Source organism: Anser brachyrhynchus (assembly GCF_964034855.1).
Source record: "Anser brachyrhynchus genome assembly, chromosome: 6".
Classification (NCBI taxonomy): Eukaryota; Metazoa; Chordata; class Aves; order Anseriformes; family Anatidae; genus Anser; species Anser brachyrhynchus.
The window spans coordinates 17,896,848-17,922,518 of NC_137700.1; the positions used below are offsets into that span (position 1 = coordinate 17,896,848).

At 40.4% G+C, this 25,671-nt stretch overlaps 1 protein-coding gene across 1 annotated transcript in view; it reads right to left on the bottom strand.

The window, feature by feature from the left end:
* The window catches only part of JMJD1C (jumonji domain containing 1C), a gene marked incomplete at its 5' end in the record, with an annotated part of 157,836 nt that overhangs the window by 84,548 nt on the left and 47,617 nt on the right, over positions 1 to 25,671 (bottom strand). Inside the window, one exon of the mRNA XM_080597428.1 lies at positions 22,098 to 22,262. Coding sequence (XP_080453554.1) covers positions 22,098 to 22,262 — 165 coding nt within the window. The remainder of the gene's footprint in view (positions 1 to 22,097; positions 22,263 to 25,671) is intronic.

Here is a 25,671-nt window from a genome sequence, read left to right on the forward strand (position 1 = left end):
AAATTACATTTGAAGAATGCTATGGATAGGCCTTATATAGCTGTTGACCTAAAGTAAACATTAAAAAGATGATTGTATTAAAAAGATACCTGATCATTTCTCCTTTTACAGCATCAGTGATGGAACTGAACAACTGAATTCCCGATTAATATAACGTGTATCAAAATACTATCTGCTCAGCTTTTTCTTTTTTTTTTTTCCCTGAGTTCAGCAATAATACTATTTGTGTTAATTTTTCAGTGGCTGTCTTTGCAACTTGAATAATGGCTTTAAAAGTGAGAGTTGTTTTGCCTCTGATCGCAAACTGAAAATAGAAACCAATAATACTGAAACTCAACCATGGGGAAGTCGACTGACCTCACAGAGATCACTAGTCTAATTTGAGCTTTAATATTTCACTTACCTACCAAGTGAAGTAAATGCAAAGTGTGGCAGACATCGGGGCTCCTAACTAGAACTACATATATTCTCTTACTCCAAAAAACTCTCTCCTAAAACAAAATGATAGTCAGAGATCAGGATCTCCTTGCTCTTCCGAGACCAAATACCAAGTGTTTTGCTGCTCAGAAGCCAAGCAGCTATGCTCCTCCAAGCAACTGAGGAGCCAGAGACCCTGGCAGGCTGCCACAGAACACAAAGCCAGAAGACCTTGCTCAAAACCAACTTACCTGGTCAGCTGCCTTTTTTGCTAAGGAGCCTAAAAACCTGTGCTGCAAGGCAACCACAGAAGCTGGCACAGTTTTTAAGCAGAAGACTGTTCAGACCAGTCCCTAGAAGGAGATGAAAGACTATGTAAATGAGTTTCATAATTATTTGGTAGACGAGTTTTGGTACTCAGGACTTACAGGTTTTATTTTTAGTTCTGATATGAAGTATGTGTTTTTAGATATATAACCCTTTGCCTGGTCAATCCCAGTCAGCCTTTTTCTACTTTCATAGCTCTTACCACTTCAGCAAGGGAAATTAAAGTACTTCTCAAAGGTTTTTCCGTACTGGTTACATGAAACTGGGATGACTTCATACTCACATTGTTATTCACACAATTATATATGAGAGAGGTGCTGCAACCAGAATTAATGCATAATTAATTTTATACTTATGCTTCCTACAAAATACTGAATTTACATTTAAAGAATTCTGCTCAGCTCAACTGACAAGACTGCACATGGTACGGGAGTTTTATTAGCCAGATTTAACATAAAGAACAGCTAAGTCTCAGAGAAATGGAATGGCTAGACCGTGAACACATGAAAAAAATCTTTCCACCTGCAAACAAGTCCCTCACTACCTAGAAATATGACATAACAGAGATATTTCTCCCTTACAGCCATTAATCTTTTTCTTTTGAAGCAATCTCAGCACTTTACTCTTCTGTTAAATGATCTTCTTATGCCCCGAAGCCCCGGGGCTGGCACTGCAGCCGCATGTGGCCCCGCGGGCTGGCAGCCCAGAGGCAGCAGCGGGTGACTCAGGGTCCCCGTCCCCTCACATAACCTCCCGGCTGTTCCGACAAGACAGGCGCTGCAGCAAACACGCTGGCTGCTGACTCAAACAGATGCAAGACGCACGGCCCCGTTCCCTCGCAGAGCGCAGTGCCTGCTCTGTGCCATTAGCTATGATTCATCCGCAGCGCAGTGCCAAAATCAAAAGAACAGATCAACATTAGCAGACAGTAAATTCCAAGTCTGCTCCTCTTTGAATACTGCATGCAAATCACCTCCAGTATAATTCCACATATAGCAACTTGCCTTTCAACCTCAGGAAGCACGTTACAAATTTACCACCTTCAGTCTGTAAAAGCACACGTCTGTTTTGACCATGCAAGCACCCAAAGAAACACCAGTGATGCCTGACACCGAAGTAAGGTAAATAGATGTCAGCGTTTCGCATCAGCTGGTCTTTCCTAGCAGATGGTGGTGGTGTACTGACATTGAAAATTAGAGCTGCGTCCCTCCAAAGCAGACCTTTGCATTTCATAGAATCTAACTTTCACTTGGACCCCTCAACAAATGAGACAATACATTTGTTGGAAAGGGAGAAAGGAAGACATTTGACAGAAGAGCTTTTGAGCAATGCTGTCGGAGAGCGTGGCACGAAGTGGTTACAGTCTTGACAGGCAAGCCAGAGAGAGACAGGCTTGGCGAATAATCCCATCCTTTTCAGCGAGACAGGATGTGGTTCCACAATACAGCCAATATCGACTCCATTAACCAACAGTGCTGGAAACAAGTCATGAAAAATGTATTAATTTCCAGTGCTCATTACAACCCCCAAAATAGCTGCTACATGCTTACATACATACCACAAAGCATTTTTTTTTCCAAGAAAACTCTGTTGTCCAGAGCGAGCAGCAAGTTCTACCTAATGTTTTCTTTCTTAAAAGAGAAAATGTGCAAGTTAAATCAAGTCTTTTTATCCTTCTGATATTTTTATATTTGATGAGTTAGTCCCTTCCTATGGTAGAAAGCAAAGAGCCAAACTAGAAGAGTCAAAGCTGCTGCCTAGAATTTAAGGGCTTCATTAGCAACTAGTTTCATTTTCAATTTTTACTGATGTAAATAAACTGTCTTCTCCCCAGTACCCCCCCCTCCAAGTACAGCACTAAGTAACTAGGTCAAGAAAAATAATTTGAGGTTGGTAAATAATTAATATGGCAACCAAATAATTAAAATGTGTATATATTTTATGTGGCTACAATAAAATATATAGAGATCTGTACTATAACCTGTGAATATAAATATGTAACTCATTTTTTCCCCAAAAAAATAATTAAAGGATGATGTGAACCGCATGACTAATACATATGGGTCTTTAGCATCTTCATGGCTTGATAAAAAGAAAAATATACATACATTTACATATATATCTGTATACCTATCAGTATCTGTTTATCCCTTCCCTTATAAATTTCCCCCATAAATTCAAAACGTGGTTAAGTCATCTGCTACTTTGGTATTCAGCTTACTGAGCTTTTTCCTGCCTCCTCCTGCTTTTACAATGAGTAAGAGCCCAGTAAAATTAAGACAGCCTGCATATTAAAATATCCATTTACCATGCTTTTGAAATCAAAAACATGTAGAGAAACTGTCAATATATAGGAAAAATATCTTCAAAAACAATAACCTGTTAACTTTTCTAATGTATTTCTCAGCCTTTTGTACTCCTGGAGTAACTTATTCCCTGCCAACCAAATACTGCTCCTCCCTCTGCTGAACTGAAGATGACCAGGAGGCTTTAACATCACGTTCAGCATCACAGGACTATGACGGGCTCTGTGGTCATACTCGAACGCACAGAAACTGCAGTGAATCCTCCTCCCAGAGCTGTAATTCGTTCCTGTTACACGTCAGAGCACAGCCCTTCGGGGATTGCAGCAACAAGCCCGGGTAGGATGTTGCGAGGAGTCAGCTCCCGCTCCGGGGTACCTGAGCGCCCACCGCCGTCACGCCCTGACTCACCACGAGCGAGCGGCTCCGCCAGCAGCCCCAGCCGCGCAGGGCCCTTGGTGCAGCGAGGTGCAGCAAGGTGCAGCAAGGTGAGCTGCTCGCGCAGCCGCAACCCACTTCCCTCCGCCGGAGGCCCTGCGGCAGCTTTCTTACCAGGCAGGCGGCAGAATGGCAGCAGAGGCACACACGCAGACCTGGGAACAGCCCGCGCCTTAGCCCTGGAGTTTGCACCCGTCAGATGGCTGAGCACGCACGCTGCCTCACGTAAACGTGGTCATTTCAGCGAAGGCTTTCTGAGCAGCTGCACACTGCGCCCTGTGGACCAGCTGGCTTGCCCACGAGCATGCTATTCAACTGGGAAAAGGAAACCATGGAGAGGAATTGAACTGAATGACTGAAAAATTCTGTGCTCAGAAGATAACGAAGACTACTCAGAGGGGCTATTCAGTGCTAGCATTTCTGTACTCCCCAGAAATGCAAAGCTTTACTTCCACCACCCTCTGGCTGACCCACAGGAGAGCCCCAGAACTGAGGGGCACACACCCTGCGCATGGGGCAGGTACAAGGAGCCACGAGAATCCAGCTGAAAGAGGGGATGGAGTACCTGAGGCACCGAGTAAATACCAAATGGCTCTCAGGATTCGTAAAGGGAATGAGAGGGAAGGAACAAACGGCACACTGGCATGTTGCATCTACATGTCATGTCTGCTTTTTTTTTTTTTTTGGCTTTGTCTAGACTATTATTATGGCCCCTGAATTCTTAGTAGACTGTGGAACCAGAGCTCCCACAAGGGGAGCACTCTGAGAAGGAAGGCCTGAAGCTAAAGAGGAACCTTTAAAGTACTGGAGAAGAGGTGTTAAGAAATTCTGGCTTTAAGACAAAGCTCTAGCAAACCTGAGGGGGCAGAGGACAAGGTCTCTGTACCCGACCTCAGAGCATATTCTACACATAAGCCACGTTGCATACACAGGATTCAGAAGCAACGTCCACAGGAAGAAATTCATTGCAAGACTACACACCTCTACATTTCCTTAGAAATGTTAGCCTCTTCTAAAACAACTTAAGATGTTGAGCAACCACTCTTCAGGCCCTACAGGGCTAGGAAATACCAGGAATGAAAAGCCTTCTCTGTCTTATGTGAGGAAGATCTATCCGGCTGAGATGACCTCCCTACAGCCATCAGTCTAGTGAAGCAAATCCTTGCATAAGACCTGCCGAAATGAGGAAGAGAGGTGAGGATGAAGAAGAGAATGGAGCAGAACAGCGTATCCCCTCAGCATCACATTTGTTGGAGGTGAAAGATACACAAAGAAGGGATCAGTGATCCCTCCAACCAAGTACTTGTGGAACAACCCTGCTCTGTGTGTGCCCACCACCCCAGATCCTCAGTCTTTGTTAGGCAGAGGTAGTGGCAGGGGCAGCGACCTGCTCTCAGTTTGGCCTCCAAGAGCTCTGCCGAAGGCTGTACAGGAATGTCACCGCTAACCTGGGACTCTGCAAACAAACAAGTACGCTCCTCTCAACAGCCACTCTTGATTCAGCACCCTGCCTGGGATCAATGCGAGGGACTCTCCCCCATCCTTTCCTCTGAGGACAGCAAAAGTGACAGCATGAAAACATTGCCACAGTGGAGAGAAAGGAAAAACCCTCTGGACTCCATTCTCTTCTGATCAGCCTTCTTCTGTGGCAGCAATAATCCTCCTTTCACAGGTAAGATGGAGGCAATAGCTACGACAAGCAGTATTTAACCCAGCAGGTAGGATCTACATGCTGCAGTGAAAGAGCACAATCACTTGAACCACCTTCAGTCTCTCCTTGCTGATGTGAGCACAAAGACTCCCTCTTTCGACACCAGTGAGCTTCTGCATCAGTCCTCTGAATTTGGATGATGATGACCTTATATTCTGGCAGTCGCTTGCCTGAAAAGTACCTATATGTGAGCATATACCTCATTCTGGCTACAGGTAGCAACAGAAAGTTTACTAGCAATTCCTAGAAACTGAGTCTGGTGTGATAAATTCTATCTAGACAAACAAAAGCTGATGCTGAAACAATAGGAGAAAAAAACAAAGCAACCAGAAAAAATGGCAAACAGCACAACTACGCTGCCATGTTTGCATTCCTTCCCCAATACCCCTCACACCCACCTTTTTTTTTTTTAAAATTTTTATTCCTTTGCTGAATTCCCAATTCCCTCTTTCCTGCCAGCAACCTCTATCCCAACACAAGCCCCTCTGGCAGCTCTAGAAGCACTGATATTGCCTGCAATTTTATCAAACAGCTGCAGAGAATTAAAGCAGGCACCAGTCATAACTTGGAATCAAATATGAGCAGTTCAAGCAGACAACCCTACCACTTCCACACCTATCTCGTTACTGATGGTATCTCCTTTGAAACAGCAAGACAGAGCCTCTTAGGTCAAAACAAGCAGCACATCCTGGGGGCAAAAGGAGAAGTGACTGAATCCTCCTTTCCCAGCTGAGCAGCCAGCCCAGTAGACAAAAGATACAGATTAACATAGTCAAAATTTTTGATGATTGCTAAAATCTTATCAAAACTGGAAATCAGCCAAGATAAAGACAAAAAAGTCTTCCCTATTCCCATAACCAGGGATCCTAAGAAATGACAACCCACCTCATGTCTTGCCACAACACTACTCAAGAAAATGACTGCTCAGTAATAAAATTACATTTCCAGCCTTCACGTTGCAAGCTGAGCCTGACGCTCCTGACAGGCTGCAAATCATTGCTTGCATGAGTCTGGAGAAATGACTCAGATCTCAAACCTCCCCATTAATCTCAGGGCAGAGCACTACTGAGTCCATGTTCATGTGGCGAGAAGTCTGGCCTTTCTCCATGTAGAGCATGAAGATGAAATTTTTGCTAAGGAGTTTGATCACTTAGCTGCAGTCTGGAACAATCTTATTTCCCCCTCTCCACAACTTCTCACACCTGCAAGCTTGTCCCTCAGATAGTGACCAACTTGCAAGACAGGTCAATGAGCAGTAAGATGTGAAGAACAGAGAGCACAGGTTTTGTCTGCAAGGCAGGAGAGGCAGAAACATGAGCTGGTGAACCAATCAAAGCCAACAAGGAAGGGGGGAAGTGGGGAAAGATTCAGTGACGGGAGATCCAAGCTACAGTCAATGACACAGGACAGCCAATGAACTGTAGAACATAAAATCAGTGCAGAATTAGTGACTTGGAAGAGCATGATGATAAAGCGACTGGTCAAGAAATACAACTGATGAAAACACACAGGATTGAAAATCGTGTTGCATATGGTTCTTGTTTTTATTATTATTTCTTATCTCAGCTACTCTGATGGGAAGGCTGTTTGAAGACCCCCCTGCTTTAACAAAAAATGAAAGACTGATTAGCCTTACTTATTACAGTTAATTTGTGTGTGGTTTATACGCATATTCTCATATCTAGCATAAAAACTGCAGAAATAAGCCTCAGTTTCTGATAAATGACAACTGCTGTTTTTACCTACATACTTGGTTACCAGTACTCTTTGGCTCTTCGCAGTTTTGTACTGTGGTTGAAAAGAAGATTTCAAGTGAGCAGCAAGTATCTGCTTTGGCCTAATAAGTTATTTTCCATAAGAAATTTGATACAAGCAGTTACTGGTTTTTCTTCATTTACTTTTTGTAGTCAAAATGTTATTGCTGGCCAACAGTATTCAGAATGTATTGTGTTTTATAAATCTTGCAATTACTTTCCTGTTATCTCCCATCTTCATCTCTCATTTATGAAAATAAACAGATCTTTTAGTTCATTTCAGAGAATCTCTAAAGGCAACTAGCAAAAATCTGGATTACATTACATTAAAGAACTATACTGAAACTGTACTAGGAAAGCAAGCTATCATTGGCGCTTTAAATTCGCAAAGTATATGCTAAGACCCTAGTTAGAACCAGTGAAAAACCATCAATATATGTTAAAGAAAAACATTTCCCAATGGGAAGTATTGACTACCTTTCACAGCCTCACTGTGCCAAAAACATCCATAGCTGATTAACAGACCTGTACTTTCTTTAAACAACAAAAACAAAAAGCAAACAAAACAAGAAGTCAGTGCCACATTGTGAATACGTTAGCTAAAGCATATGTTAAAATGCCATGAATATATCAAGGGAAATGTCTTGAATCCTACAAAAACTTGCAGAGGGAGGAAAAAAAATCACTGTCTCCTCTGCTATCCAAAATTTGCTTAAAACAACACAAACAGAAACCTCTGTATAACAGGGGTTATACAAAAACAAGGTGGCAGAACCTGTAATCATTTCAAGTTCTACTAATTCTCTTGGTAGCTAAGGATGTCCTACACTACATTACAAAAAGGCAGACAGATACAGCATCAGTGAAATGACAGCCAATAGAGCTAACCTTCCCTGTCTGGACACTTGGAACAGTTGTCCTTTCTGCTTTCATTTATACTTCGTGTGTGCATTTGTCAAGTTTAAAGAGATGACATCGGTCACTTTGCCTCTTCAAAAACAAGCTTGTTTTAGATATTCAAGGGAGAGTTTTAAAAGCCCAATAAAAGGTACAGTGGTTATTCTAATAAATAATCTAGTATACCACATTACATGTGCCAATAATGTCATTTGTATTGAAGGAACTCCAAGTACGTCTATCATTAAAATATTGTGCAATTGCAGCAGCCAAAGATGTCGAAATCGACATTCTACAGCAGTGGCAGTCATTTCAGAGCCCTGTGCCAAAATATGATTAATCACAGTTCACTGGGTATTTTGATAGTAACAAAGGAAAATAGCTCATTGTAGAAAAAACATATCATCAATTAAGAATGCCATCAAGCACAACTGTAAGCTTCATCTTCAAGTAATATGAATACCACAGCGCTTATATATACGGATCAAGTGCCAATATAGAGAATATATATAAAACAGAAAGAAAATCAGAACTGTTAGTATGAAAGCATTTGAAAATATGTAAATATTGTTTTCTTCTCTATGAAAATTTGTTTTCTTCTCTATGAAAAGCTCATCTGAGACTAAGCATGTCCAAAAGAAGCCTGAATCGCTGCACATTCAGAAAGACAACAGACCTGCATTTCTACCTTTTGGAAGAGGACGAAAAGAAGTGAAGAAAAATTCACAGCAGGTTCTCTACAAGCTGCACATACTGGTCAGACTTAATCATCTGCAATCCCTTCACCTGCAAATCAAGTCAAACACATTATTCTGCTAGGACCACACCAACCCTGCCTAGTCAGATATTACTGCTGTCTGCTGCCAGCTTCACCAGCAAACTCAACAGCGCTTAGCTGAGGTTCATACAAGTCTTTCTAGGTGATGCCTGACAAGTTATTGTTTGCTACAAACAAATGCTGATGCAATCTCAACTCCATAATGCTTTTGCCACAGGACAGGAGCTATTATCTTACCAGAAAGTAGAAAAACATCTAAAAGGTTTTAAGTAATTGATAAATAAATGCACAGTGATTCTATTTTATTTTTTTATTATTTCCAGTACAACGAGGTTCCAAAGATTTCCCTGACAATGCAATTCCTCCACAATCTTCAGTAAATGGCCACGAATATTACTCAATTTCCACGCAGAAATTAACTGCACCATGAATCTTAAAAGATGACCACACTCAAATACCTCTCGCTTCACTTACCAATAAGAGATAAAAAGAGAATTCTTTACCACCTCTGAAATTAAAAAAAAAACGTTTCTTGTCCCAAAAGTAAAAGAGTATTGGCTAGCTCTGTCCTAAGAAATCTTCATCTGAAGGATACACTCTGAAAGCTGAAGGTGCTGCCCAAGTCTTCAGGACTAAAGCTATTAGTATCGTGCCTCAAAATTTAGTAAGGATCTGACGCTACCAGATTTGTAGCTGCTGTTTACAGAGGTACTGAGACCTCTTCATGTACACAATCCATTATTAAAAAGGTTTCTAAAAGGGAATGAATGCATTTTGATGCATTTTCAAACTGTCCTTTCTGTAAGCTACGAAGATATATCCTGGCATTTCAGTAGTACTTTTGATAAAGACATGAAAAGAAAGCCTGTTGTAAATTTAAAAGCAATTTTTTAAAGTGTTTTATGAATCATTAAGAATATTTAAAGCATGATGGGTAATAAAACTATTGTAGTTTAGAATAGTAAAGGTACTGTAAGTAAACCATACCTGGATGAATAGAAAAATCAGCACACTTTAGCTTGGTAACAGAGCCACTAGGTAGCTGGTTAGAGAAAAACACAGCCTACTCCAGCCAAATATACCAAACTGCATGCAAACGCTGTTCTCTGAAAAGACTCTTATACTCATAAATGCAAAATTAATGTAAAAAAAACCTCTATACAGCACATTAATGGATTTTGGTTGTATTCATGTAAATACATAGCTTTATTATTATACTTTCAAAATAGCTAAATTCATCAACCAACTATAATAAGTACTATTGGGCTCATTTCAGGATTCAGCCAAGTGTTTCAGTGATTCCAAAAGGCATCTATTCAGTCAGCTCTACAAAACAGTGTTGTATTCCTATTGTGATGGCACTAATAGTTTGTACCAATTCAATATATGCATTTAAAATCCCAGCAAAGCTCTTCACTGAAATACGTAAGAATTTTTCAAAGCCATCTAAAACTGAAGTCATGAAAAGAAATATAATTGTGCATCTTTTTTAAAAAAAGAAATAAGGTACTTACCCAATGACTTAGTCTCAGAACTGATGAGAAATTTCAAATTAAAATACTTGTTCAAGAGTTTTTCAGAATGATGAAAAATCTTTCATTATGCATAAGAATGGTTCGTTTCTTTTCTTAAACAATTCTGTTCAAAAATTGAATATTGAGAGGTTTCATGTAAGTTTCTGACAATTGTTTAACTAATAGACCAAATCTTTTTCATAAAGAAATCAAAATGGAGGACAAAAGCAGCTAATAAAAGACCAAAAAGATTAATAAAATACTTTTTTCTGCCCATGACTGGTGTAGACCCTATGACAGTCAGTAGACAAAAAATAAACACTACTTCTTTATTCACATTAATAATTCACCTATTTGTAAACAAGAAGTCTGACTTATTCAGGGTTAGTTGAGGTCAGCCATGTTTCTCTAGTAAAATATTAATTACTGCTAAAGGATATTATTTTCAAACAAAGGCCCATTCCCTAATCAATGGAATAAAAGAATCTGAACCTGAGACTAATGGACTGTTTTGATTGCTTATAAAGTCATTCTAATGAATATTTTTCTGGAATTGTTTTGGTTCCTAAAGGCTTTATATAGCTCTACATTGACAGTTCTTAGCATTACATTGATTTCCTTACAGGTATTAAAGATGTTGGTTTATGTAATAGCTCTTTAAACCTGCAATGCATGCTAAAAATTTAAGATAAAGTAACTTACAGAATTACCAATAACTATTGTAAAAGCAACCCCTATGCTTTACTGCAAGTAAGAGCAGACATGACAGAAAAATATAAAACATTTGATTTTATGTCCTGCCCTCGTTTACATGGATATTCCACGTCAAAGAAGGTAGAAAGGCAAAAGTGTTGTAAAACCACAGATATGACAGAGTGGCTGTTTCTCAATACCTAATGGATCTTAAAGAAATTAAATGGTTTCAGCATTGTTCTTCATTTGCTTAGGACAGACACCATATCCTTGTAGGGGACACATTCCAAAGAAAAATGCAAACATCTTCAGTTTAAGTTTTTGTGTTTTCTTCTAAGGAGTCATTGAAAGTGTATTTGCCATGTGTAACCCTTGACTCAACTTCCTGATTTGGCCCACGGCTGGAAGGGTGTTAATCTGAGGGCACGAGAAAGGAAGTGGTAAAACAATACGCTCCCAGCCCTAGCCTCTAACGTGCTCACAGAGAAAATGGACCTTGAACCCATTACAGGTGATTGGATAGGGCACAAAGTAAAAACATTTTTCTTCTTCTATTGAAAGAAAGAAAAAAAATCTGCTTGGAAGAAACAAATCTGCCTTCAGCAGCTTCCTCCTCCACCCTCGTCTCCCCATTAATGCTCCCTCATAATTCCAATTAGGCCGATGGCCTAATCACCTGCTAACTCCTCCTCATCGCCAGTGGACTGACCTGTGCACAACCACGGCTTCTGCTCCTCCTGTCCAACTGGGACACGTGCAGACCCACCAAACCCGAGTAGGGCTTCCCAAACACTGATGAAATCCCTATCAACTGCAACACGAAGTTCAGGAAGTCACATATTTCCCTATAAACACACACCTGTAGGGAACAGGCAAGCACCTCTGGAGACTGCTGTTAATGACAATGAAACCAGGCACAGAGGACATTCTGGTTTTACTACTTACAGCTTGGTTTTCACAAGATAAGAACGAGTCACCCTGTCAAAAAATGAAGTTACCTGAAACCGTAGACACTAAAGTTGTAAATCACCAATCCTACCCCAGCTAGCATCCTCATGCAGGTAAGTACCTGTAGCTGGCAGGCCCTTCCTGAACTACTTTCTTATGTTCAGCCTTTTCCACAAGCTAATATAAATTAAAAATAATAGCAGATATACACCATCGAGTTATTGCTGGAACAACTTACACAGTATTTGAGGTTACTGTGGAGAATTTGTCTTTTTGTGGTTCACAATAACCTGTCATATATGATAAAGAAAACACAGATCGTTCATGATAAATTCATCATGGAGAAGCCATTTACAATGTTTTAGCGTCTATGACAAAGAAGAAATCAAGACTGCCTTTTGCTACAAGCACTGGATGTAATCTGTTTTAATGTAACTGAAAGCCTGCAACATCTGCCAACAGAGAAGTTTCTGTTAATGGCAGCTAGCTGAGATCTCTTGCTGTAAAAGCTTTTTTTCAACTGCAGAGCCCTAAGAGCACAGAATGGCACAATGAAATCAAAATATAATAAAGCAAAAATGATCAATATGATTCAAGTACAGACAACATGTAACAGTAATAAACAGCACCTCATTTTCACATATATCCCTGCCTACCTCACAAGCACTTGGTGTGGTTTTTTTTTGTTTTGTTTTGGTTTTTTGTTTGGTTTTTTTTGTGGTTTTTTTTTTTTTTTTTTTAGCAAAAGTGCAGAAAAGTAGTGGTAATAGCACCGTCCCTTTCAGCAGTGAGAGACAGACTAAATTCACTGCAAAACCACATCTGTAGCAGATTGAACTGAAAGTTAGTTCATTGATGATGTTGTTTTTAGCCTGTTTATGGAGCAGCATCACTTAAAAATGACTATCATCGCATTACTGAGCTCCAGTTCTGGGCAGCAGAGTGAGATTTTTCCAGGCTCTGTCAAAATCACAGAGGAGACAACCCTTTCCTCCCAACAACATACCAGCAACCCAAGAAACATATTAACCCCATGAGGTGATGAAACTATCCTTTCAATTCAATTTCCTTGTTTTCCCCAATTAACGTCCTTTTTCAACACCACAAGGTCTCAAAGGACCGAGTCTTCCACAACCCACGTTGTCAATTCTCTTCTTCAATCGAGCAATACAAGATCCTCCACCACCACTTATCTTGGTTCTTCAAAACCACGAAGGATCCCTACACAGTGAGAATTCCTGTTGCTACGTCTGTAAAAAAAAAAAATTAAATTAAAAAAAAAAGTGCTATGGAAATTCCCAGAAATCAATATAATATTGTTTCATGGGTACTGGTTCTAGAGTGGACCAAGAAGCTGAAATAAGGTGATACAATTATAACGTGACAGAAATGCCATATGGAGTCCATAGAAAAGATAACCTCAGAGGAAACAGTTGCCTTGTTTATATGCTAATAACCAATATTCAGGTGGTCAAAAAGCTTCCTTCAGATTCTCGGCACTTTGCAATATGCAGAACTTGTAACCTAGCCTAGTGAAATGGCCCTGCCTGTAACATTTTGACTTCATCCAGACACTGATTTTACCCTGAAGCTCCGGTGTCTCAGCTACAATAGAACAGACTCTATTTGCACAAGGCCATATGTATCCAAATAGTGATGTACAAACTGTAGCAGTATTTTTTCAGAAAATGTGCTTTGCATTTTGGGTGGGTTTTCTGTGCTGCTATACGGTGAAGGCAGATATTGAGACAGCACATCATGGGATTCACAACAAAACCCAGCAGAAGCTGCCGGAATTCTGGGAAAGGAGAAAAAGAAACTCATAAAACTCTAATTATGCCTTCCATAAGTCATCTTACTCAAGTCAGCATGAAGAGAGCAGTGCTTCAGTACTGCACAGCTGACAAGTCATTAATGCACAGAAGCAGCAGTGGAGATTTTAACAGTGGGTGGCTTTCAAAATTAGCTGCCAAGTGGATTTGACAGGTGTAAAACCCAGCTGCTCCTCCCCGCTATCACAAGAAAAACACCGAGCAGTTGCTTATCGATGGAAGTCTTCTGGCACGGCTTTGCTCATCCTGGGCAGCCACCATTTGGAGGGAGGACAAGTACCATGCTGACATCCTTCCCTCGCTGTACAGCCTTCTCAACAGGTATGGGTCAGAGACTTTATTATTGTTATTTATATATGTGTGTGTTTGTATATACACATATATAAAAACACAAAAATATATGATATATAATACATAGCTTATACTTTTATAATATCTATGTTACCATTTATATAAACAGCAACAAACAGACCGAGTGACCAGACTGATGGAGATGCACAAAAGGCACTGCAAGCATTCATTTATTCCTCCAAAAAAGAAAAAGTTGGATTTCCAAAATACTGTGCTGAAACAGCCAGCAGTACCCACGTGCCTGTATTCTCTCACTACTGCATCTCCAAAGTTGAGCTGATGCTTCTAGTTCCAAGAAGTTCAGATGCATCTACAGGGCTACAAAGCCACTTGTTTCCTTCAGCACAAACGGAAAATCTGTTCTCACAAATGCTATGAAAAATCAAAGATTAAGACTTCCCAGCCCATCCCAGAGGCTCCAGCATAGCTTCTGGGTTTTGTATCTGATAAAGCTAACTTTGAGCTAGCTAACTGGGATTTCAACAGCAGTATAACCACCGCAATATAGGTTTTAGCACCAGATACAAAATCAATATGCAAGCAGGTATCCTGCACTGAGCTTCCTGCAACCATGGCTGCTCTGCTACTGCAACCTGCACTGCCCAGCTTGAAGATGGAACCTCATAAAACTCGATTTGTACCTTTTATAGGAATATACATGAAGTACCACCAATATTTCATCACCATCTCTTGAACAGGTGCAGTGACAGCAGTGCAGTCAACTGGGAGCACTGCTTAATGTTACAGTTGAAGGATGATAAACAATATCGAGTTATTCTGTGATCCTTGGAGAACAAGATGAAATGCTTTACCAGCAGGAAGCAATCCAAACTATAGAGATCTCCAGGATGCTGTGACATACTAAAGAAGCTTTCTCTAGAGGAACTGCCAAAATGGCAACTCCCAGGCCCACATGATCAAAACGACTTGGGGGTGCTGTTACCTTAAGGCTAACATTTTTTAAAAAACATAGAAACAAAACAAAAGACCACCGCACACTGTTTTATTTGGAATTCCAGCACTCTTCTGGAATGAATTTGACATTAAAAACAATTCACTGCATAGAATTTAATTACAAAATACAGCCTACATATTTTATGTATGGAAGCATGCTTTTAGAAAACTAAATCCTGTCCAAAAATGGTCTTTATTACTTAGAAGTTCAAATTTAGCAATAAAGTAAAACACCACCACTACCAAAAAGCACAAGCTTGCTGTTAGGCAACTCCTTCAGACAAAACTTGGGAACAAACAATTGCTTGCAGTAGCGTAAAGTGAGCAAGAAGCAAGAGGGCCACGTACAAACCCTCCCCGCAGCATGGCTTTCCACTCCGGCACTCTTCTCCCGAGTGCCGTAGGACAACACCCGTATTTCACAACGGAGCATCTGGGGAGACAGATTTCAGTTTATTGCTGTTCATTTGGGGCACGTCCTGGGAAGGTAATGGCCTCTGCTTAGAAGCCTGTGTGGAGAGCACTGGCTCCCAGTAAGCAGTAGTTTAAAAGAGCAAGTGCCAAAGTACACAGGAGGGCTGTGGTACTGCTTGAGACGCTGATGTTCTGTGGGAACATTACAGCAACGCACACTCCAGCAAAATAATCTTTGAACCATCTCCAAGTGCTGTTTCTGCATGTTACTGTCTTTCACAATGCAGCAAAAATCAGGTCACTTATGCTCTGCTGAGTCAGTTACTTAAATTTTCTCTTCCCCAAACTGTAACTGTCCTAAATCTCTCCTAAGAAGCTGACAGTTTCCAAGCATTTTCTCCTCTCTTGTATGTATCTCATCATAATCCCAGATTAGCAAGGGATACAAGCAATGAAATTCAGACACAGGGTATGGGGAAGCTGAAAAAATCCACTTGCAGTTTTTCACTGGCTCCCCTGGAAATATTTCCTGCCCTCAAATTTGAGAAATCCTTAGGGTTTTTTCATTTTTATTTATTTAAAAAATTCACACCACTCTGGAGACTGAGTTTTCTCTCTTTCTTACCTTCCACATACATAGTAATCCCTTTTGTGAATTTATTCTCTCTTTCTGCTGGAATATTTTGAACGTCTACTGATTTAATTGCAGTATCTACCCACGTATACTTTATTTTCCATTGTGCAGAGGGAAGAGAAGAGTCCACAGTGAAATGAGTGAGTACGCAGGGGGGCAAGTTAGCAGTATCTAAATTAACTCCTTACTTTGAAAGGCACCAGTCTGATTCACGGGACCAACACGTAAAAGAAGTTTGCTAAAAACATTAAAATTAGGCCATCAAGGCATTAAATAAAACAAATTCTTGAGAGATTGAAAAAGTTGTGTTGCACCATGGTATTAAAAGAAATGAACAATGAATGTTCTACTTTCCATCATTGTGCCAAAAATAAGGACAAATTTGTCTCAAGACTATCTGGAAGCTCTACAGAAGGTGGGTGTTCAAACTGGTTTTTTTGGTGTTTTTTTTTTTTCCTTGAATAGTGACATAAATGCCAATGAAATGGCAGGTTATAAGCATTTGCTTGATAATCCATCATAATCAAGCCAGCTGAAGCAGAATGTGATTGAGCAAAAGGGTTCTGCAAGTGACAGCTAGGACAGAGGGAGAGGAGGGAGGTGGAAAAGGCTACGTAAGGTCAGAGGACAAGTCTATCCTCAACACATCCACAAACCTTCTAACTTAAATTTTGCCACCAAGTACTGTGACACTTAGTCAGCACGTGAACACGTGGATTTGTTCACATCTAACCTGAACAAACGCATCCTCTAGCACCCAGAACAAATCTCATCTCCTTCTGCAGGACGACCTCCTCATTAGCACGATGGTCAGACCCAAGGCCCATGGTCCCACGGGTGCCACCGGCACTGTTCCCTGTAAATCAGCTGTGGGTTCTCACCCTGCGAAAGAGTTACTGAGCACCAATGAAGAACCACTCTTTGTCCCTGGTTTTGTAACAAGCCTGGCTAAACCTCTGTATTCTCACAGAGCCCTGGGCAGAGTCCCAGGAAAGACTGTTCCCAAGCCACTGGTTTAGCAATGACTTCACTTGTTCCAAGAAAAAGTCAGGCAAGCACACATACACTTTTTCTTTTTGGTGGGCTGGGGAATTGAGTTGCTCCTAAAGCCATCCTTCCTTAGGTGATGAGCATATTCAGGGTCTCCTCATTAAACACATTTTAGTTTTAAAATTCATATTCTTCAGAAATATACCACTGGAAGAGAACTGGTTCTTGCTGTATGCCAACCCTGGAACTGGAAGCGATAGAGTTACTGCAGGACTTTGTACTAGTTGAGACCATAGTGCAAATCTCTTGATTTGACAAGCTGAGTGCTGTAAAGCTAGCAAAGCTCAGTCTCCATATTCAAACCATTAGAGAATTAGTATGGATTCTTCTGATTTATTATACATGAGCTTATACTGAATTCACAAGTAAACTCTGGAGACAGCACTGTTTTATTTATAGCTATAACAGGCACCACGTACTTTACAAAACAAGCCATAACCAGCAGAACACACAAAGACCCTGATGACCACATGTGCCTGTACGTAACCTTCCCAGGTATCCAGCTCTGTCCCTCCAGCTAAATGAACCATTCCCCCATCCCACTTCTCACTGAATTTGACTCTATCAAATCATTCCCTCCTTCTTCTTCTGGCTTCTACCCCACAGAAGACTGCCAGTTTCTTCCAAAAGGAAATGGCCAAAATAAAAACACTTTTTCTTCTCCTGTTCTACAAAAGTCTCTTCCATTCTTGCTGCAAGTGCAGCAGTTTCTCATGTGTTCTCCCATTCAGTGCATTCATTTTCCCTTGCCTCCAATTCCAATCCTTTTCTTTCCAGCCTCTTGCACTCTCCTGGCTCCTTTTCCTCAAAAACCTACCATAATCTATCTATCTTAAACTCATTTAATCTTAATTACTTTTTCAATTATCCTTCTTCCCTTATTTTCTTTCCAAAATGATAGAACATGTCCTTTAAGATGGATGCCTAAAATTTCTTTCATTTCTATCTGTAGACCTTCAAAGATAAACTTTAATTTCTGCATGCTATTAAGTTTCCAATACTCTTCCTAAATAAAATCATTTGGAAAAAAAAGGAATTCAGTCTACACCTTCCTATTCTTTGAACACATAGTTGATGCTGTTAAGAAGAACCTACAGTTTAGTTTTCCACCTTGGTGTGCTCTCCCAGGTAGTCTATCACCTTAAACCTGTCTTCCACATTATTTTACCATTCTCTAAAAATCTCTTGTGGCTTCTGTCCTTAATTCTCTCTTTTTTTCCCTCTACAATTTATTTCTAGATATTTTTATGTTCAGTTGGAGAGTGAATAATTAAATTAAAATTGACAGCTCACAAAATCATCCTGTTTGGTCCATATTAATATCTTGGCTCCTTGTTGTTACCCTGCCCACACACTGACTTCCATCTCCCTCGTTGGCTGCTAAGGAGACACCATCGCACTCAAGCCTTCAGACTGAACTGTATCATAGGCGTGACTTCATCACGGATCTGTAACATCCTAATACCCAGACTATTTCTAAACCAGGGAGAAGAAATTAATCACCCTAATATACAACTTCTCTCTTCCACCCACAAATCAAAAAAAATGTATAATCTCAGTTGCTTCAAAAGTTGCCTTCTGAAGAATTCAAAAGCAATTTTGCCTCATTTATAAAGTATTAGCAACTCTCCTAGCCCATCACTTTGAGCCTGTCACTTTTTTTTTGTACCATTTATTTGTAGCCCCCTTGTTTACCAAACTAAGCTGATGCCTTCAATTTCAACATATTATACAGGCTATTTTTCTTAATCCTTTAATGTGGAAAGACACGCTTCTACTACCCACCTGCTAAGTTTTCAAAATCTGTACTATTTTCCCCATGCTACCCTGTTGGCAGAGAAGTTTTCTTCTGCATTCACATCTGTAGAGCATCTCCAGTAGTCACTTGCAACACCTTTCCCTAACTTCTAGGCTGACATCACTTGTCACCACTGTGTCTTTATGCTTCTCTCTTTACCTGCACTGACTTTTGTTTGTTACATTGCCTGCAAGCTCTCTAAGATAGGGATAATCTTTTCTTCTATGGTTTTATGGCATCCAGGAAGCTGAGCATGGCTTGAACTCAGAAATGCCGTGGCTAATGCTGCCTACGTTCCTGTAAAGCTATTTATGAGCCAGTGCCATTAAAGCTTCATCTGTGTGAGCATTCACATACTGTGCTGTGCTCACCTCTGTCACTAGCTCCAGAAGCCACCCTGCATGGTGGCTTGCAGTTACAGCAGTCAGCTAGGCAGCCAAGAAGTTCTTCTCCAATCTGTCCAGAAGAATCATCTTCACAAGAAGGAAAAGCATTTGATTAAGGCATGAACAGGTCGAGGCCTTACACCTCCTTTCCTTTGCACATAGGTTTTTACAGGTATCTAGTCAACGTTGTCAGTGACCCTGATACGGTGAAGCACATTGATGCCAGTGGGACTCTAGGCTCATTTGCTGTCAATCTGCCACCTCTGGAGTGAATGAGGCAGGAACCCAACCAAGAGAAACAAGAATCTCATAGTGAAAGAAAGTGAGCTCCAGAACCTATCCCTGCCTACGTTACAGTTTCTAAACAAGGCGAAAGAGGTGATACTTCTCATTTCCTTTCTTTCTCAGCACCTGGTTGAAAGGAATATAATCTTAAGAGCACGGCTAGACAAGGTCAGCAGAAGCTGTGCTCCCAGTAGCAGCTACGCCTCAGGCATCCCAACCAGGAGGTGTTGTGACCAAGCTGCATTCTAGCAACTTCATCTATGAAGTGCTCTTTACATTGTATCACACAATGAATACTAAAAGAAATCAGTAATTGTGAAGTGATGATTGCCACCAGAAAAGCCCACAGGAAATTACAGACCTTATCTTCTGATCAGTTTTGAACACCACATGGTAAGTACAGAATATGTTAATCAAAGAAGAGCAAAACAAAAGGTGATTAGCATCTAAATAAACAAGCATTTTCCATTCATTAATAAGGCAAAGATGATGTAGAAAATACTACATAAAATACACCTAAATATTACTTTGCTGCATATGGACTGCATCCAAAATAAAGTTATACCGGAATCTTTTATTTTGGTATTTAATAAGATGACAAGATTGTCAAATACATGAATGACTTTCCAGTATGGTTGCATGCGTGAGAAAGGTTGAGACTTCTCATTCTAACTATGCCAGGACTCAACTTTCAGAAAACATGCATTGTCACATCCACACTGAGGACTTCACATCAAAATGCTGTTGGCAATCAACATTTTTACTACTTTTTCCATTACTTCTCCATTTTTAATGAGCTTTCTTCTGACTTAAAAAAAAAAAAAGCCCCTTTATAGAAGTCACCCACTTCGCTACACCAGAGTGTTCAGATAGTCTGGAAGCAACAGAATTACGATGGCGGTCTGGGCACCCTCCCTGTTCCCAGAGACCTGGCATGCTCAGTGCAGCTCTTGACAGGGAGCAGAGCTCCGGGAGGTCTCTATGGAAGGCATCTGCTCTAATTTGAGTAAATATTCTGTATCTGCACTTTCCCTCAAACATGGGTTTTCTGGAACGGGGATGGATGACCAGAGGGTTTGACTCAGAAAACAATTGTTAGAACAATTGCAAACAGGCCAGGCACAAATGCTGAGACCTTGTCTTCTTTAGCATCTGGAAACTGTGACCTAACAAGCTGTTTGAGCCCCACTTTGGACTATATGATTTCAATCTGGTTTTGAAATGTAAAAACAAGAGGTGGATGTAAAATAACAAAGTACATAGATAATAAATTCTAGCTTGCTAGCAGATTTTAAAATACTGATCTCAACCAAGGAGACATGGGTAGTTTCAAAGAGCAAGTGACATGACTCTAAAACTACAAATTCTTGCTTGAGAATTTAGTAACATGAAACAGAGTATTTGCCTGTGCAAGCAAGTATGTGAAAGATCCTGTACATCCAAAATATTATCATTTCACACATTAACACAAACATCATAAACGAGTCAAGTAGGAATATTACGAGAAAAAAGTCCCATCCTAAACCATTTATGCGTCTCTGCTACCACCAACATTCCTTGAACAGCTTGCCTCATGACATTCAGAATGACAGTTCTAGCCGCAGCTCCAGAGAAATACACATATATTTTAGAAAGTCCTCAGAGACAACAACATGAAGGGAATACTTAAATGAAGCACAGAGACACAGCTAAGATCCAGAGAAAAAAAATACCTAAATCCATTGCAACAACAAATTTATAAAAACCCAGGACTGAAGTTACAGATACTGAACTTAACGTCAAATATACCTAACACTTCTCCCATTCTCTTCACCATTTTGACAAACCTGGGGGAGCTTCCTTTTCACCTGACAATTTCAGTAATCTTTCCCAACCCTCTACAGTGGAAAAATACCAACAGGTTCCTTAAGTCTCATATCTACTGATCTTCTAAAGACTTTGACAGCACTACAATTTTTTTTGGAGCAAAAAAAAAAGGAATACACAGTCATTCCTCAATAGATTATCTCATCAGATTCTTGATATTCATCAGGTCTACCTAAAGGCGTGTCAAAAACAAACAGAACCTCCTAGCAATTCTCTCAGCAGCTTTATATTTGGGCATTGATCCAGGGAGAGGAAGAGTCACAAGTATCACCTCATAAGCCAGGAAAGCAATTGTCACTTTATTGATCTTTGTTCACTTTTCTCACCTTTCTGAACTTTGACTCAAATTCAGCTCCCACAAAAAAAGGTGTTACAAGTTTAAGGGTTTATTTTTCACCTCAGTTTCAATCTTCCACAGAACAGATCATATGTTGCCAGCTACTAAGTTAATATTTATAAAATGCTTTGACTACGCAAAGTGACAATAGTTCTACTGTGTCACTCAGACTAGTTTTGCCATGCTCTAAGTCGATTCAAAAATGAATGACTTATCACATATCACACCCACCCTTTCAACCCAAGTGATTTATTAATATCTTCTTATCTTTTTTTTTTTTTAAACTCTCTTCCCCATGCTCACCTCTTTCCACCACCATCGTGACCGAAGTAAACTAGACAGTTTCCCAAGGAGGATAGCATTAGAGAGATTAAAATCATTTAGTAAACAGGATTGCTCAAGTGTCTTACCAATGCAGGCCATTGAATTTGTTTGATCTTTGATCCCTGAGTCTGGCTTGGGTCCTTTCTTTTCGCCCAGACCAGCTGGTACTCCACCAAGAAGGTTGCAAAATCTTCATAAACTTTAACCCATTCTCGCTTTTCCCATTCGAGGTCATCAAATTCCACATATACCTGGAGAGATGTAAAAGCAGGAAGATGTACGTTATTACATGTACTCAGCATGTGCGCATCTACATGCACTTTTGAAAGCACGTGTTTTAAAATGTAACGTAAGAGCTTAATATTATCCCTTTTACTGTTATGGCATTGAAATGATATAATTAATTCAGTTCCTGCATAGAATTTTTTCTTAGCAGAGCATGTGTGCTAAAGAGAGAAAGGGTACGTTTGCCAGAACATTACTGTGAATATTGGGTGTCTTATACCATGAAAGTGTAACACTAAATACTTGCTAGAATAATTCAATACATACAGCTATTTATATAAGTACGTTTTGAGAATACTTACTGTTATCCGTTCAAATATTTCTCATACTTAAAAGTAATTAATGCAAACTAATCAACCAAACAAAAAGCACAGTTTCAAAGAAAAAACCCGCCAGCTGGAACAGCACCAGAAAGGACACCATAATCCTGCAGTTACGTGCAACTCCAACACACAGTACCCAACTCCAAGCTCCACCAGCAGAAGCAGCTCAGTATCTTGACATTCCTATCCTTCTGGGATCCCACTCCTTTTGGGTTAAAACAAAAGGAAAGGAAACAAAAAAAAAAAACAAAAAAAAAAAAAACATACTTTTTGTTTCCAGCTAAATTAATGTGGAGCCAATTTGCATCCATTTGATCTTTTGTCACCCCTGCCCTATACATTACACAGTTCTCCCCGACACGTACTTGGAGAACCACCGTACTGTCCCTCAGCTGCATTTACTAAGCTCAACATGCCAAGCCTTTTGTCTTTTCTAGTAAAAGAAAGAGGGTACTTGCAGGCAAAAAGCTATCCAAAGGTTACCTTCATTAGAATGCAAACTTTTATAAATGCATTGCATTTCAAAATCACAGAATTAGAAGAAACACACGCATAATTTGGGAAAGAAAATGACTAAGAGACAGTGTATTTTACAATGCTACCAAGAAGAAACATCCGTCATTATACCAAACACCACTGTCAGAAAGGGAAGATGCTCTGCTACACTCCTGAATTTTGCCTCTTAGTCACACCCAGGGCAACTTCTGAAATCGGAGTTTCTTCCTCTATCTCCTTCTGAGAACTTACATCACTCTCACCAAAAAACTCTTGTCTTTTTAACTTTGGTTAATTTTAGGCCTGCAGCATACTTCCTTGTCTAGACTTCCCGTCTCACACTTCCAAAATGTGTGTTATATAGTGCTCCTTCTCATCTTGTCCTTCTCCCTTCTGTGTACACAACTTAAGGTTATGCCAAGCCTCCTCACACTCCTGTATCAGAATTCATCACCCCAGTCCTCCCCACTCACAGCCATTCTTTTTTAACCCACATCACTTCCATTCTATTCCTACACGCTTTCTTCCTTTCTCTCTGAAGGCAGTGCTTGGACTACAATGATAACTTACTGCAGTTATTTTCTTCGTAGCAGCCCCCCATCACATCTCCACTTAAAATCTGCCCAACTATAAGGGAAAACAGAACTAGTTTCTTCTCCTCCCACCAAGCTCCCCTCACTCAGGCTGTCCATCTATTTCCCACAGCCTCCATGACCTGGGCAGAGGGAAGGCAGCCGTCGCTCCCTGCTCCTCCAGCCCTCTGCCAAACGCTGACAGCTGGACATCCCTGTCATCCTGAAGGCTCTTGGTCACCACTCTCACACCTGTGGCCAACTGGTCTTTTCACCTCTCATTTCATCTTACTTCTCTCTCATTTGCCTCCTCGCCTGAACTCTGAGTCATGGCAGAGTGCACGGGGCAGCCGCCTGCATCAAGTGTTCTTCCTTCTGTATTTCCCAAGCACAGCGTTTCCCCTCCAGATTCCCTAGATCCTTGTCTGGAATTTCTGCTGTTTGCCTGCTTCCACTGCTCCAACATCTAAACCACCCTGCTCAGCCACAGTCACCCCAAAACTCTGTTTCACCTTGTCCATCAACACCCTACCCTTTTACCTTCTCCTTTGCCCATTTCACTCACTGAAACTCTTCTACAGAGAGAAGAGTAGTAGGAAACTACTACTAGCCCTTGCAGTGACCTTCGTATCAGACCTACTGGGACAGGTCATACAGAAAATGATCCTCCTGCTTCAGCTTCTTCATTATTAAACCATCACCTGTTATTCCAGCAACAAAGTAGAAAGCAATAACAAAACCTCAAAAGAACTGGAAATTGACACTTCTCATTAAAAGGCACAATTTTCAAAACCTAACAGAAGTTATAAAATGTATAATGAAGTTACAGTAATTTCACAATCAAAACAGATTTAACAATAAACATACTCATGCTTTAAAGCATTGGCAGAAAAACATCATATCTCAAATCATCTCAGAAACACTATCCTGAGTTTGCAGCTGCTTTGAACCCTTCTAAAGGGAAACTCTTGCAATTGAGCAAATGACAAGATTTAAAGACATCCTTCAGTGAGAGTACAGTCCAAATCATTCCCTATAATCATCTTCCTCTTAGCCCCTCTTCCCACAAATTCCACCCAACTATCCCAGGCTCGTCGAACCACTGCATTTTAGTATCTGGGAAGACACTTAGCTTGGATAGCCTATTAACAGGAGGTTGAGCACGAGACTTCACACAGCAGTGAGTTTAAAAATAGGAGGCAAGGGGAATCAAGTCAGTAAATGTTTTTGAAAAACACAGATAAGCCTAAACTGGAGTTAGCAGTTTAGAAACCGCCACGCTAAAACATACTGTGTCTTCTGGACACTAGCCAAAGCTTGTGGATAGCTGTGATACAATCTAGTGTTTGTGTGCAAGTTTTGCACCCCAAATAAACTGAAATCCGGTGCAACGACAGTGGGAGTTATTGCTGAGCTATCTGCCGAGTCTCCTGGCACCGTATAATTAGATCTTCAAAGGAGCAGTTCCAAGAAAAGTGAAGAATGGAGCGTGGCACAGAGCCAGTCTGCCATTGCCCAGGGCACCATATTCCTCCTCTAGCAAGGCACACACACAACCTTACTTGGGAATTGCTTCTGCCAGCTTTCACCACAGTCAGGTTTTGATGCCAAGATTATTAACTACATCTTCTGGCTTTTCAAAGTTCATTTCTGAAAGGCAGAAACAGCACAGACAAAACACGGAGCCCAACCCTTCACCCATTCATTTTTATTTTTTTCGCAAGCAAATAATGTGCTTAAAACAGGAAAATGCATTACCAATTTTTCTGAGGCAAAAGTAAAATCTCTGAAGAGAATAGGCTTCCTCTTTCTCTGGACACTGATCTACCACACAGAGAAGAGCTGTATGAATTTATGAAAGGGAGTAAAGGGAATACAAAGGGGAGAGAATAAAAAAAAGCAATCCAGCAACCTGTGCCAACAAAGCAAAACATGGAGCCAAACTAAGACCCACTAAGGAGTGTGAAGGCTGGAAATATTTGATC